The sequence below is a fragment of the Triturus cristatus genome, chromosome 4_2 (assembly GCF_964204655.1).
Source record: "Triturus cristatus chromosome 4_2, aTriCri1.1, whole genome shotgun sequence".
In the NCBI taxonomy this organism is placed as follows: Eukaryota; Metazoa; Chordata; class Amphibia; order Caudata; family Salamandridae; genus Triturus; species Triturus cristatus.
Genome location: NC_140586.1, coordinates 20,917,709 through 20,934,240, shown reverse-complemented (window position 1 = coordinate 20,934,240; position 16,532 = coordinate 20,917,709). Strand labels below are relative to the sequence as shown.

Below are 16,532 nucleotides of genomic sequence, written 5' to 3'. Positions count from 1 at the left end.
GGAAAATGCTAAAATTAATTTAAATAAGTTGTCCAGAGCAAATTTGAATTATTTCCAGAAACAAGGCCTGACAGGAAAACAATTGTTTTGCAAATTAAACAGCCCAGATTACTGTACACCAGATAATGTTAATTTTCAGATTCCTGATGAGGATGTACATTTTAAAATGGCCCAACAAGAGACAGCTCTAGCATTGTTTTCAGAAAAGACAGTTGAAAATTACCTTCCGATTTGAAAGCAATAATAAAAGCAGAAATAAGAGAGTTCACAGAGAAGGATGTCAGATTAATAAAATGTGCAGAGCATGTCTTATTCAAATTAGATGACATGTATTTAAGAACAGCATCAGTTGCAGGAATTTTACCAATAAAAGGATTTTTGATGGAATTGATTGGAAGTTTATGTAACTTTCTGATCACAGGTTCGCAGAAACTAAATGAAAAGAACAGATTAGAGCAGGAGATTAATAGCATAATTTTTCCATGTTGTCCTGTGGTACCGAATCCAGCCAATATATTTTTTCACATTCCATGTGCTGAAGAATGGCTTACTGTTATTGATTTTTGCCAAGTTCATGTTACAGTGCCATTGCATGAAGCTAGTGAGGAGTACTGTCAGAAAGAAAATGAATGTCTGGGACACATATTTGGAAAGGGAGGTAGAAAGGTGTCACCAGAGAGAGTGGAAACAATTTACCAGATGAATCCACCTCAAATTCAGAAAGAAGTCAGGAAGTTTTTGGGAATGGTTAGCTGCTGTAGTGAGTGGTTGCTAAACCTTTCCCTAATGGCTAAGCCTTTACTGAGGCTGACACACAAGGATGTGTCTGGTCCGCTTCCATTGGATAACAATTGCACAAAATCATTCCTAGAGTTGAAAGAGAAAAGGTGTCGCGCCCCGGCACTAGGAATGCAAGTTTATTTAAAAGAAAATACACTGATGTGCAGTGAGAGGTAGGGCTGCGCTCTCTCAGTGCCTGTTCAAAAACATGAATTTGTTCAAAGGTCTGTCACGTATTTCCCAATGACCCTTGACCCCAACGTCACAGAAATGCCCAGCTGCCTTAATTTAGTAGCTGTGGTAGATGTCAGTCATAAAAAGAGTGAGTTTATAATAATGGCATTTCCAATTATTGTAATGGTTGCTTTCTTTGTGGAGTTGTTTTGGGAAAATACTGTGACCAAGAAATGTCTAAATTCAGATGTATTTAGCTTACTGCTAGCAAATGAAATTGTTCGTGATCAAACTGAACCTAAATGTTTAAATATCATGAATTTCTGCCTGAAACCAAAGTTAGACTTTAATGATGAACGTCTGTTTCAGCCCAACCATTTTGTAGATGGACCATATTTGAAAGGTAACAATGACACATTAAGAGCAGCACATGCTGTGCTTCCTATACATTATGTTGTCAAAGTTTCATGGCTGTCAGCAGTTACTTCAGCCCAAGATTCGAGATTGATTGCCCTTACCATAACATGCAATATCATTTCTCAATTGAGAGTCACTGTTGTCCTGGGAAAGAGAAAAGCTAATTGAGTTGCACAATATTGCATCCTGTTAGTCTCAAATGTGTTATTGCAAAAGCTGATGCCCAGGTATAGATTGCCAGTTTCTCTGAAATCAGATCATAATGAGGTCTCAAAGATGATGAGTGTAGAACCACAGACTGGACAAGGAGTGGATTGTAGCTATCTGCCTGAAGTTTCAAGTATAATAAAGCAACACAAAGGCAGCACAGAGTTACACTTTGCAAAAGACTGTGTTTCAGCATCACCAAAGTTGCTTGAGTATTTACATGCAAATGCACTTGTGAAAAACACAGATGAAAAGACTAGCCATTGCTGTGAAGGTCTGACGGATGTGGAGTGTGCAGTTTCTCACCAGATTGCAGCTGCTACACAAGATCTACATAATGAATGGTGCCAAAACTTTGATCTGAGAGATGCTATGAAATGGAAAGGCCTGTTCCAAATGATCCTGGCAAAGACTGTTGTGAAATGTGGTGGCCTTCCAAATTGGGTGCATACCTCTCACACACGTATGGTCCTGTGTCCCCCAGATAAAACAGCTCCTTTTCAAGAAAAAATGCCAGCAGTGGTCAAAAGTCCACAGAAGAGGGTCAGTCAAGCTGTAAGGGAACACACAGAGTTTGAAGCAGCACTAGAGAAAACTGAGGTGGCACTGGAAAAGCAAAAAGTGGAAACTGACTCAGATGAAAGCGGTATCCAAAGGGTGAAAGAGTCAGATGCAGCCTCTGAAGAAGAAATTAGTGCTGTGGGCCTACGAGTGGAGGTAGGAAAAAGCTGGCTGAAAGGGAATCCAAAAAGTTTGCAGTGGTTCCTTGAAAAATCATTTGCACCCATAGCTGAAACATCTGAATCTGATCAAAGTGAAAATAAAAGTGAAAGGCTTGGATTAGAAAAGTGCACTGAATTGATGGTGCTCTGTCAGAGTTTTTCAGCACCTGAGTGGTCAAAATGCATGGAAAAAGTACAGGATGCCACACTGTATGAGCCACCTTGAAGGCAAGCAGGTGACAAGGAGCCAAAATTTGCTGAAACAATAAATGAGAACTGTCAAACTGTTCCAAGAAGCTACTTACAGAAATCTGCACAACAACATTTGAGCTTGGCCATATATGATCTGCTTTCAGACCAAATTTGTGTGGCCTTAGAAATAGAGGTAACATTGTCATATGCTCAGCTTTTGTAGTAAAAAGTGATAAAGAACATACTAATTTAGTAGGGTTTTCTTTTAGATACCTGTGTGAATTAAGTGTGCTAATCAACACTAAACATGAGTAGTAATATTTTAGGTAGAGAAAAACATATATTTGACTCAACTAATGATGTGTTTTATTTAAACAAATGTAACATGTGAAATTAAATAAGTGTGATAAGTTTCGAAATCATTTGAGGTACATTGATTTGATATTTATCAAAAAGGTGAATTGATGGAGCTTAGATTCCACCTATAAAATGTATGCATTATTATATGACAAAAGGTTAAAGGCATGAGTTCTAAAATGGCACGCAGATTGTGGCGCAAGCAAGATGAAAACATAGGGCCTGATCAGAATGCTTCAGTTTGGAGGTGCTTTCATGTGAAAACATGCTTAATTAGTTGAACAGCCATGTTTATATGTGATTAATCTATATGTAATCTCATTATAGAATGCACATTAATTTAGAAAATGTATGTGTACTTTCAAAATGTCATCATGTATTTTTACAAGAGTAGAAATGTGCTGAATTGTGTTTCACAGTGTAGAAAACCATGTGATTTTAGTTTGCTTTAGTGGACTCAGTTTTCTGTAGTTTTTATTGTTTTTGCCCTTGGACACTCAGAATGGAATGTACTCCTCTTTGCTAGCGACTTTCAATGAAAGGGCTCTGTTAAAAATTCCTGCCTCCAGTTTCCTTCGACCTTCACTATGTTGCATATTTTTGTAGCCTGTTTAAACGTGGAGAGAAGAACACACTTTTTTTCATAAATCACAAGACTGAAATTTGAACAGGAACAAGCCTGATTAATGGCGTATCCAGTCAGCCCATGGGGAGATGATGTGTCTTGAAGTTCTGATTGGACCAGCTATGAGGACTGAGCACGTGAACTTTTACTTGAAATATGGCTTATAAGTGGGAGGAGTGCCTTGCTTCTTCTTTTTTTTCCATCTTTTTCTGAGGGCCAGGCCCAGTTTCCGTGCTGGACACAGAGACAGGGAGGGGCTGCATTCTGTGGGGGCTATGGTGCAGCTTTAGACAGAGACACAGACTAGCACAGCGAAGCAGAGGCAGAGAGAAAGAGCTGAAAGGATCAGAACAGATTTAGATTTTAGGTGCTAAACTGCATTTATTTCTCTTTGTGGGATTTTTGCCATTACTAATTATTGATTAACCTTGTAAGACTTACTCTTTTTCTTAGAAACTCTTTGAGAGTTTGACTGACAATGTGCGCCACATTTCCCTTCCTATATGTGATGCTCATATGCAGACTGTAATATGTTCTGTATTAATGCTATTTTTCCTATTTTTTTAATTCTGTAACCTGATTGATATTTGACTAATGAATAAAGAGTCAGAGAACCTTAACTTTTGACTTAAAATAAAACCCTTTAAAATAACTCACCACTCTCATTATTGCCTCTAATATTGTTTGCATTTAATTTTCATATATATGTAAAGTCTCCTGTTTGGTTAAACACGGTCATCAAAAGATCCATCATTTTCACCCTTTACAGCAGTAAACCATAGGTAATGAGGTTTTGAATAGGGAAATTACCAGGTAATTACCGCTGGATCAGGCCCAACATGGACCTGTATTAAAGTGAGGTATTAATTGCTGCCTGGCCTGAGTCCTGGACAGACCCGTCCTACCCCTACGTAAAGCCCTACTGAGCATCACTAAATGGAAGGACATTGTAGAGAACCTTTGCACTCCATGCACTAGCACTGTTAGGACCTGATTACAAGTGAAGGTGTTATTTACACCACCTAATAATTATAGCCCGGGTTACGGTATTGATCGGGTGCGATAAATAGCTCCTAGTGCGAGTTTTAAGGGAATAACATGCACATGTTGGTGTTTTACTCACGAAAATTTGAATGGTACAGTAAATACTGTGCACATTTCCCCTGTTAAATTTCTGCAGGTTTCACTAGATAAAATGCAAAGAATATTGGTGTTTAAGGCATCCTATTATTAATCGATATGCTCAATACCTTTTAACTTGTAATTCTGACTTGTGCACAAACAGGTGTTTACACACACGTTGGAATACACTGACCCGCTCGTAATTAGGCCCATACAGTGGCGTAGAAAGGGGGGGGAGAGTCCGCCCTGGGCGGCATGAGTTTTGGGGGCTGCAGCTTCCCCCCTGCTCTTACCTGCGGCCGTTGCGGGGTGGCAAACGCCAGAATCACCAGTACCCCCTCCCCCTTAGTGGCAGCAAAAGCAGTTACCCGCACGGGCGGTAAAAGGTCTAGCTACCCCACTGGGCCTGTCAAAGTGTGCAAGTATTCACCATCTTGAGAGGAGTGCTTGCGACCACCAGGAGTAGGAAGCAGAATCTCAGCTGACATGATCTAATTCACTCACTTCTAGAGCTAGCACCAGTGTGGACCTTCAAGGAGCGCAGTCCAGGGAACAACCATAACAAGAAGTGGTCACAGTAGTAGGTCCAGTATTAGTGCTGGTAGAGCAGGATAACTTGGTGCACTACAACTAGCAGTGCAAGCACCAGTATTAGTGAAAAAGGATTAGTAAGTAGAGATGCAGTGCCAGCAGCTAGTAGTACCTGGTGAGACCAACAACAGGGATGTCAGTACTAGTTATAACTAATTAGTAATTAAAGATGCAGTGTCATTAGGTAGTGGTAGTAGAATAGTAACTACATTGCTACCAGCAATAACAGCTGCAATATGTTTAGCAGCCATTTCGGCATTGGTTAGTTAAGCAGTTCCCATTGCACCGGTACATATAATAGTAGTAGTGGAATTAATGGCAGTTCTAGTTGCAGCCGGACAGAATGACTCATTTATTTTGACTTTAATATTGAATTAATGGCTATGTATTATTTTCCATGTTTCATTTTACAATACAGATGAAATTGGGCCATATGAAATCTCTCAACCCTAGCTAGCCCAGTATAAAGAACAAGATATGCCCACAGAATCACTCCAAAATTTGGGGGCATACAAAGGAATTGTTATTGATGTGCCCATAGGCCCAAACCTTGGTGGAGGTCAAGAGACACTGGCCGAATATATAAAATGGTAGTTATAATAATGGGCCCATACACTGGACTGTAATGCATTCCCAAAAATGAGGTTTGCCTGCATCGATGACTGTGACTACCATAGTGTTCCTTTCTGTGTTTTTTTAAAAGGCCAATAAAATATTTTATTAAAGTAAGACATTTCTTCTGTGCAATGGGACTCCTATTGCTGATGTAAAAGAGGTAGTAGTAACTGATGGGCTTGGAGGTAGACACATTTTGACTCTATGACATAACTTAAATCCATACTCACGTCTGTGGTTAGCGAATTAATCTCGCGCTTCAAGCTTTGGATCTGAAGCTGGTATTCGGTCACCTCCTGCAGTGTCTTCCTGAGAGAGGGCGACTTGGTCTCTGCAGCAGCAAACTGGAAAATAAAAGAACATTTAGCCTGGTTTTGGCTGTTGAAATTCTGAAATAAAATTTGCCTTATCGAATGCTTAGCAAAGTAATGGAACTTCAAAATGATGACTACATAAGGAAGAGAAAGTGCAAATCAACTCAGCAAAGCCTTGAATCTAAAAAAAACCGCAAGCCCTTAAAGGAGCTTGACAAACTATATCCCCACCACCTTTCTGAATGAATAACAGAATGTAGTCTCAAAAGGATGGAAGAGACACCAAACTGCAGCCACCTAATCTCCAAGCAGGAGTTCATCCTGATATCTGCGGTGTGTAGGTGTGGCAGCAACATGGGAAGAACCAGCTCAATATGGACCCTTGCTGAATCAATGCATAGCAAGGGCACAGGGCAACAAGGAGACAGAAAAAGCACACCGACAATCTGGCTAAGCACAACTCCTGAAGAAGTAGCGACCATGTCTGTCCCTGTCATCTCCGCTATACAATGCCAGCATTCCCAGATTTCAGCCAGATCAGCAGTGTTCATCCTTTCAAAGCAGAGGAACCTTTCCTCAAATGAGTCAATTGTTTGTCAGCACCAACCTCATTAATAAAGAACAATCTACAAAGAACTGACAGGGAAATTAAAGTACAAAATAGCACCAAACCACTGAGACAAGTAAGGGAGGTTCACTGCAACATGAAGTTTAAGATGTTTGTCAAGGAGTCTCCAACCCTTGTGTTCTACTCTTCAAGGGAAAATTACCTAATGGAGAACCCAGCATCTGTGGTTTACGACTGATGGAATGACTGGTTTTACATAATAAGATTATTATATGAAATGTAAATATTGGTTTGCATGACCATGAGTAGTTCTGCAGACTGCTCGGAAGTTGCATATCTTTCAGAGCAACTTCTCTTGATTAATCAGACAGCACGTATGAGGGTGCTCGGCATGGGCAAATACGCCTTAACTCTTTGGCATAGGTTTTTAACATGGCTTCTTGACTCTTGGTACCTTGAATGCTGGGTGGCAGTTCAGCCTTTGTATCATATGGATTGTGAAACACATGTTATGGTGCGATTGCTCAGCATTATGCATTTCGAAAAATAGGTTTTGTCCCGACGAAGGAGGGCCTTAGTTGTTTGGGTCCTGAAACCCAGGGAGGGAGATGAACTGACGCAGTGGTCAAGTTAAATGCTCTCTAAACAAACTGTATGAAATATTATAATAATCTATTCCCGTACCACTTTTTGGCATAGTTATCCGCTTGGTCTTTTTTTATTTTCCCTTCTATAATTCAACATAATTGTATCTTTGATGGATATGAAAGATCAAATGATAAATCATGCCTGGTAATTTTTGTGTGCTTTTTTAGTTGAAGTACTATGTTTGGCTACAACATAACCTATGAATGAAAAAATATATTTAACTTATATGCAGGTTGTTCTGATTACTAATTCCATCAGATATAGAAATTGAGATTCTTGGTATGCACTCTGATAGCCGTTCCTCCTTAGGCTATCAAACTGTCACACATAATCACATTGGCAAAAGAGGAGGAGGACTACCTGTTATCTTCAATTAAACAATAATTCTCACTAAAGCTGACAACATTTCTGAAAAAGGTTGTGAGGCCCTCATCACCAGATGCAACCCTATGCCAACTTCCGCCTGTAACTTGTCCGACTTTACAGACCACCACCTAGCAATACAACATCCCTAGACACGTTTCTAGACACATTTTCAGACCTTATGACACTACACTTCAACCTATGCATCCTTGGTGACCTATATATATGGTTTGACAAACCCAATATGCCGCATCAATGAACTATCTTCAATGGCCTAGACACGCTGAAACTACAGATCGTCCACAAACCCAAACACATTGCTAGACACATCCTAGATATACTTTTTGCAATACAAGACTAGTTACCTTTCAAAGGATTACTCAAGTCACATGGTCAGACTACCATCTGGATGGAAGCTTTCCATCTCAAAACACCATAAATCACAACATAAATCACAACACCTAAGGCAACCACATATCAACCATGGAAGAACCTCAATTTTGAATACTTAGAAACACAATCAACATCCAACACAGATCTTGACACAGTAAATTCAGTTAAAAAACTTTCGGAGTGGCTCCAGGAAGCTTTTGATATCCTAATAGCACTAAGAACAACAAAACAGGACAACAAAAAACAGCACCTTGGATGAATGCAATACCAAAAGAGATAAAACAACAAACTGCAAAGCTGCAACACATCTGGCTCAAAATAAATCACAATCAAGACAAACTCTGCCTACACAAACTTAACAGAATATACAACTCAACTATCAAAAAAGCTTCAAAAAAACGCACTATTCATACAGAATTATCTGAAATGCACAGAAGGAACTCATCCCATTTCTCAAGAATTTACTGACATACTGGCAAATCATTACACAACCAAAGCAGACATGCTGGACTCCTATTTAAAACAAAGGAAAACCAACAGCACCAACCCATTTCTAACAATCCCCTCCAAGAGTAGGGTAACCCAGCCTCTACATTCTTTCAAACAACGATCAGAAACTGAATTTTTAGATCTTGTCAAAGCACTCAGGCCAGCCGGCTGCCCTTTTGACCCTTGTCCACCACACATCTTCAAGAACATTATTTAAACTACCTCTGCTGTGACACGTGTCAGAACAATCCTCAATAATTATTTCACTGTAGGAATGTTTCCAGAAGATTTACAAAAAACACATACATACACCTATTATTAAAGAAAACAAACCTGGACTCACATTACCCAAACAACTACAAGACCGATTAAAAATGGACCAATCCTGGGCAAACTGATAGAAACGGCAGCATTCACCCAGAAGTCACAATTAAATGAAGATAGCTTTATACTTTCCGACTGCCAAACAGGATTCCATCCAGCAAGAGGCCCAGAATCTGACCTTAAAAACACAGTAGACCGGAACAGGGTTGCTGCACTACTTCTCTTGGATCTTTTAGCTGCCTTCAACACAGTTGATTATGGCACTCTAAACCAAAGACTCTATAAAGCTGGCATAGAGGGGACTGTTCTCGACTGGATCACATCCTACCTTCAAAACAGAACAAATGTCATGCATACTCCTCCTTTCTCAACCAAACTGTAATTCACAAAAGCAGGGGTCCCTCAAGGCTCCATCATCTCACCCATGCTTTTCACATCTACATGAATTCATTACCACCAATTATCGATTAATTTCAGCTCACATGCTATAAGTACAGATGACATACAAATACTTCTTAAACTGGAAAGCCCCAAAGACATCAGAAACTCAAAAATCTTTAGTTGCCTCAGAGCCATTGATCAGTGGATGACATGGAGCCATCTAAAATTGAATGTGTCTAAAATTGAAATCCTCACATGTTTGTTTGTAAAATTATGACCCACTCTGCACCTGGTCTGACGACCTGGGACCACCTTCTAAAGTATCCAAGGCAGTAAGAAACCTTGGAAGTACCATAGACTTCAAGCTATTGATGAATACCCTATTGAATAAGTTAGCAAGATCAAGCTTTATTAATATGAAAACTCTGCAATGCACCTTCCCCCAGCTAGGATTTCCACACAAGGTCCAGGCTACTATCTCTCTTGTTCTGTCTAAACTTGATTACACAAGTGGCCTCTACCATGGATCATCTTTATCAACTATGAAATGACTGCAACAAATTCAGAACTCTTCTGTCAGACTGCTCCTACATGTGAAGCCACAAGCCCATATCTCCCCTGCCTTGAGGGCCCTACATTGGTTACCGGTTTCCAGAAGATCCACTTTCAAGGTGCTTTGTATAACCCACAAAGCAATACATGGAGCAAGGCCACGCTTCATCAGGAATAAAATCACCAAATACATAGAGGAAAGAAATCTCCACTCCAGATTGGCACCTCCCCTCAGATTCCCAGCATACAATTTAAAAAAAACATGGGTGGTACTTCTTTATTTGTTCAAGCAGGCAAACTATGGAAACCATTACCCCCAAGAATAAGATCCACAGATAACAATCTTAGCTTCAGAAGACTACTCCAGAGTTGGCTCTTTCCTACATGACCTCCTGTTAGACTTGGCATCTTGGCGTGTTTCCCCAGATTTTTTGCTTTCTGACCTTCCGGTTTTGCTGGCGTAGTGTTTCTACGCACTTTTCTCACTGCTGATCAGTGGTAAAGTGCAAGTGCTCCTGTGGTAAATTGTGTTATGGATTGGTGTTTCCATGATTGGATATTTGATTTACTTGTTAGTCCCTAGTAAAGTGCACTGAGAGTGCCAGGGCCTGTGAATCAAATGCTACTAGTGGGCCTGCAGCACTGATTGTGCCACCCACGTGAGTATCCCTGAAAAGGTAACTCAGACCCGCCATTGCGGATTCTGCGCGTATTTTGTAACTGCCATGTCGACTTGGCCAGTGCACACACTTGCCAGTCCCTCACCTTCCCTTTTCTTACATGTCAGACACCCCTAAGGTAGGCCCAAGGTACCCCTGTGGGCCGGGTGCAGTGTATGTGAAAGGTAGGACATGCCCTGATGTGTGAGGCATGTTCTGATAGCGAATTACGGCCAATTTCGTTTTTCGCTATTGCAAGGCTATCTGTTCCCCATAGGACAGAATAGGGAGTTTGTTTATAACATCTTATAAACATAACTGGCCCGGAAAATTAGGTAGGAAAATACATTTTAGTATGTCTGAACTCAGAATCTAAAGATGCATCTTTTAGTGAAGGTGATTTTTACATTCTGTGTTTGAAAATACCACTTTTAGAAAGTAGGTATTTTCTTGCTCAGTCATCCCGTGTGTCTCTTTTGGAATGTGGATTGCCTGTCTGGGTTTTGGGTGACAGAAGGCTGGGGAGCAGGAGTGGCTCCAGATAGTTTGAATTGGTCAGATAAGGGCTGAATAGACCTGGGCAGCAATTGGGGAAGGGGGAGGAGATGTCCTTGCACCTCAAAGGGCCTGGTCTGCCTCTGACCATGCTGTCTCCACCTCCTGCCAGGAAGTCACACCAGAGAAGGCAGAACTGGTTCTGGCTGGGCACAGACACTCTTTGCCTAAGAGATCAAAGGATTTTGGGATATAAATATTGGGTCCCAGACCCCTGAACTTTAAAACTCTTTTGGACCAATAAGACTGCCAAGAAGAAGAGCTGGAGAAGCTGTGAGGAGGAGCTACCACTTTGCTGTGTGCTTTGCTGTGTTGGCCTGCAGTGGCTGCTTCTGTCTTGGGCAGTGAAAGGACTGGACTGAACTTTCTGCAATCTACTTTGTGAGTTTCTTCAAGGGCTTGAGGTAGAGCTTGCCCCCTGTTCAAGAGGTCTCAGGAACAGCAAAGACTTCAAGCTCTTCTGCCCACAGCACTGGGGACTGTGTGTTTTGTGCTGCAACAGAAGAAAAGCAACCCGACGATGTCTACGACTCCACTGCCGACTCCGTGTCCTGAAGGCCCCGCAGAGGGCACCGCCGCAACGCCGCACCATGACCCTGGTCTCACCGACGATGCCTGCTAACGCCGCCACCAAGCCGCTGCTTGCACTGCGACCTGTGGGCACCGCACTCCGCACCGCCTCGCTTCACGACGGCGTCTTGGTATCCCTGATGACGATGCTCCACGCAGAAATCTACGCCGCTGCTTGCACCGCGGTTCGAGGGCACCGCTCGTAAAGTTACACGACGCACCGCCCTCATCCCGCACCGCAGCCTTGGCCTACCGAAGCCGGCGCCATCGACTCCAGTTCGTCGGCCGACGACAGCGCTTCAGCCATGATGACGCTGCCTCTTGCACCGTGACCTGCCAGCACTGGGACGAGCACCGCCTTCACCTCGCACTGCAACCCTGGTCTCACCGACAACACCATCTGACGCCGCCACCGAGCTGCTGCTTGAACCGCGACCTGAGGGCACCACATGCTGCACCGCTGCACTTCACACCGCAACACCCAATGCCTGCCTACGAAAGCACTCCTGCCTCCAACAGAGAGGAGATCGATCTGCAACGTGTGTGACCTCGAGGGCCTGACAACTCCTGCACCGACCTCCGGAACTGATGCCTGCGGACGCCGTGCTTTTGAAAGCTCAACGAGAGTTCGCCGACGCCCTGCATTTCTAAAAGGTACTGTTTTCGGGTCTTTCCGACACCGTAGCTGGCCCACTACACCGCGGTCAGCAAGAACTGTTTGGATTTGTTTGCTCACGACGCCGTGATAGCCCTGGACGGAGCTATTGACATCATGGAACTGTTTTTCAAGCATATTCTGATAACCGAAGATTTTTAAGTACTGTATGGTGGATTTTTATCATTTGGTCTTAAGTATATAAAAAATATTGGATATTTTTCTAAACTGGTGTGGTGTCCCTTTGTAGTGCTTACACTGTATTACTGTTGGTAATGTGCAAATGCTTCACACACTGCCTCTAAGATAAGCCTGACTGCTCGTGCCCAGCTGCCAAGGGGGTGAGCAGGGGTTATTTTAGGAGTGTAACTCCCTTATCCTGAGTAGAGTAGTGGTTTCTGTCTGGCTTTGGCGCATGCCCTAGCCTCCCAAAAATCCAATTTCTAACATTGGTTGTCAGTGGTGAGGATAGGACTTGCGTTTGCACTTCACTTACAGTGATTGGTGTGTACTACTACCACATCGCAGACCATCACGTGCCACATACTGGTTCTTTTTCTTTTTGGCCTATTTTTGATCTTGCCAGTTTGAACTTGCTACTTCATCATGCCTGAATCAAGAGCATCATCTGTTGTATCCCTGGAAATTGCCTTTGGATAGGTTGGAATCCTACAATGTTAGGGAATTGAAATCAATTTGCAAAAACCTAAAAGTCCAAGTCAGAGGCCTCACAAGGAAGGAGGAGCTACAAAAGGCGCTGATGGCCTGGGTAGCACCCAGACATGCCAGTGAGCAGTCTTGTGATCTCAGTGGAGAGGCGGAGGAGCCTATTCCTAGGGTGGATGTGCTTTTGGGAAGGGGGGAACCCTCCAGGCCAGGCAGCAGTGGCCTGTCCCCAGGAGAGCTGGAGGACAGACGGGAAGCAAGTAGAGTTGCAGTAGAACTAGAGAAGCTTAAGCTAGCCATGGAGGAGAAAAGGATGATGTTAGAGCATGAGTTCAGGATAAAGGAGCTGGATCAGAGGAGTAGAGCCAGCTCAGATGGTGGCAGCAACCCGTCAAGACAGGCAGACAGGATTGTGCACATCCCTAAAAATGTAGGCAAAGAATTCAAGAAGGGGGATGACATACAAAGGTGGTTTCAGGGTTACGAGGCAGCTATACACATGAATGGGGTCCCTGAGGAGAATTGAGGAGCAGGATTGTGGCCTCTCTTCCCAGGTGAAGCAAGGGATACTTTAATAGCTTTGGGTAAGGGGTATCACCTCACCTATCCAGACATGAAGGACGCCCGTCTCACTAAGTTTGGTCTCACTCCTGAAAAGTACAGGCATCAGTTCAGGTCCAGTAAGAAGTCCGATGCCAACACTTGGTTGGAATGTGTAGATATGTTTACAGGTCACTGGATGGCTGGGTGAAGGGCAGTAACGTGACAGATTTTCAGGGGCTCCACAATTTGATTGCATGGGAGCACTTGTCTAGTCTATGTTTTGCAGATCTGCGCCAGCACCTAGTTGATAGTAAGCTGACTGACCCCAGGAAGCTTGCAAAGGAGGCGGACCGCTGGGGGAGTACCAGGGTCCACAGGAAAGTGTATGGGGGAGACTCAGCCAAAGGTGGGCCGGGTCCCCAGCAGAAAGGTGGGGGGACAAGGGTAAAACACAGGAGTTCTCTTAAGGGCCCCAAACTAACACCCAGGGTAAAGGTTCTCATCCCCCAGGAGGTAAGAAACAAGGGGTCTCATCAGGAAAGCCTGCTGAGACCGGCCCCTGCAAGTGTTTTGCATGTGACGAGGTGGGTCACATGAAAGGGGACCCGAAGTTCCCTAAGGGGGCACAGCCACCCACCGGTGGGCAGTCCAGGGTGTTGGCTAGTGTAGCGCTTGGGGAGGAGGAGTACTCACAGGAGGGTGGGGACCCTGCAGAAATGACCCTCATCTCACTAGAAGACAGTGAGATGGTCAGAATAAACCTGGTGCCCCCTAACACAAAGAAATACAGCACCTGGGGGACCATCAATGGGAAAAGGGTAGAGGCTCTCAGAGATACTGGTGTCAGGTTTAGGGTCTTTCTTACCAGTCTCGAGGCGTTGGGACGGTTCCCGGCTTCAGTTCTTGTAAGTCCTGGTTTGGCCGAGATAGGGGCAACCCCTTCCAGTAGCCACGGTTCTGCCGACAATGAAAGCCTAAGCAGTCAGTGCCCTCCAGAAGGAGTCCAGAGAGGAAAAACCCCGTAGGGAAAAAACCTCTGATGTTGATGATAAGACTCCAGGAATGAAGCAGAAGACAAGGAGCCAGAAAACACTGGAAAACCAGGAGCCCAAAAAGGAACCAGGAGAAGACTGGAAGACAAGCTGGAACAGAAGGCGCAAGGGGAAAAAGAAGGAATTAATCACCTAAAGAGGAGCCACGGAACCAACAGGAGTGAGGACACACCAGAAGGAACCAACAGGAGCGAGGACACACCAGCAGGAACAAGGAGTGTTGCAACGCAAGAAAGGAAAGGTTCTGATCCTTTAAATACAGAAAAAACAGGAAGTGACATACAGGAACAGGAAGAGACATACAGGAAAAGGGAGGGACATACAGGAACGGGAAGTGACAAAACAGGAAGGAGAGGTATCACCATCTTGGATAGGGAAAAGAGTGAAGTGCAATAATATGGCCCCCAAGGAATGGGATCACCAGACACCCACACCAGGTGAGTGTAATGTCCAAAGATGCCTCCGGAAGCAGATGGGCCGCCGTGCAAGTATGCGGCGAGCCCGAAAACCAACAGGCATTGCGGGTGCTTTCCGCAATGCCGTTGAAATAGCCACAGTGGGCCGGGATGCTGTACCACAGCACCCCGAAGAGGAGGGAAGGGCGCCGTGGGCTGCATCACGGTCAGCAAAGAGGAAACGGGTAGCCTTGGCCTACCGATGCCGGCTCCATCGACTTCAGTTCGTCAGCCGACAAAAGCGCTTCAGCCACGATGACGCAGCTGCTTGCACCATGACCTGCCAGCACTGTGACGAGCACTGCCTTCACCTCGCACCGCGACCCTGGTATCACCGAGGACGCCATCTGATGCCGCTGCTCGCACCGTGACCTGAGGGCACCGTACGCCGCACCGCTGCACTTTGCACTGCAGCACCTGACGCCTGCCGACGCCAGCGCTCCTGACTCCAACAGAGAGGAGATCGATCTGCAATGTGTGTGAGCTCGAGGGCCCCGACGACTCCTGCACCGACGTCCGGAACCGACGCCTGCAGACGCCGTGCTTTCGGAAGCTCAACGAGAGGTCGCTGACGCCCTGCATTTCTAAAAGGTACTGTTTGCGGGTTTTCCCAAAATGAAGCTGGCCCGCAACACCGCGGTCAGCAAGAACTGTTTGGATTTGTTTGCTCACCACGCCGTGATAGCCCTGGATGGAGCTATCGTCATAAAGGAACTGTTTATCAAGTATATTTTGATAACCAAAGATTTTTATCGTTTTGGTCTTGTCTTAAGTATATAAAATATTGGATATTTTTCTAAACTGGTGTGGTGTCCTTTTGTAGTGCTTACACTATATTACTGTTGGTTATGTGCAAATGCTTTACACACTGCCTCTAAGATAAGTCTGACTGCTTGTGCCAAGCTACCAAGGGGGTGAGCAGGGGTTATTTTAGGAGTGTAACTCCCCTATCCTGACTAGAGTGGTGGTTTCTGCCTGGCTTTGGCGCATGCCCTAGCCTCCTAAAAATCCCATTTCTAACACCTCCATATTCAAAACACAAATGTACAGCATATGTCTGTGTATCATCTAAACATGTATAATTTGATAAAATGTATGTATTTAGACGTATGCATTTCTTTGTACAAAATATATACTACTTTGTAGATATTCTTATAGGTCTGCTTAACCGATGTATATCCTACTTATGGTTAAAATACATATATGTATTATTGATGCTTAACATGTAATAGGTCATTGCATAGTTTACATATACATTATTCGATTATATGCTTTTGGGTCTCTGCTTTATGTATTTTATCTATCACAATGTGTGATACGTTATACAAGTTATTTGATTAGATGCTTCTGGATCTCTGTTTTATTTTATTTTATCTATCACTATGAGTAAATATAATCATAACAATTGTATCTATAAGTGGGTCACTATTGAAATATTGGGGAAAATACAAAATAAATATAAATAGACATACATAAATAAACAAAAATCGCATATAACTTCCAACCAAAAAATAATACAAATACTCAAATAAATTAACTTTAT

General features: G+C 43.5%; 1 protein-coding gene across 1 annotated transcript in view; it reads right to left on the bottom strand.

Moving 5' to 3' along the window:
- PRPH (peripherin) overlaps positions 1–16,532 on the bottom strand; it is a 209,905-nt gene that overhangs the window by 77,371 nt on the left and 116,002 nt on the right. Inside the window, exon 5 of the mRNA XM_085600250.1 lies at positions 6,033–6,146. Coding sequence (XP_085456376.1) covers positions 6,033–6,146 — 114 coding nt within the window. The remainder of the gene's footprint in view (positions 1–6,032; positions 6,147–16,532) is intronic.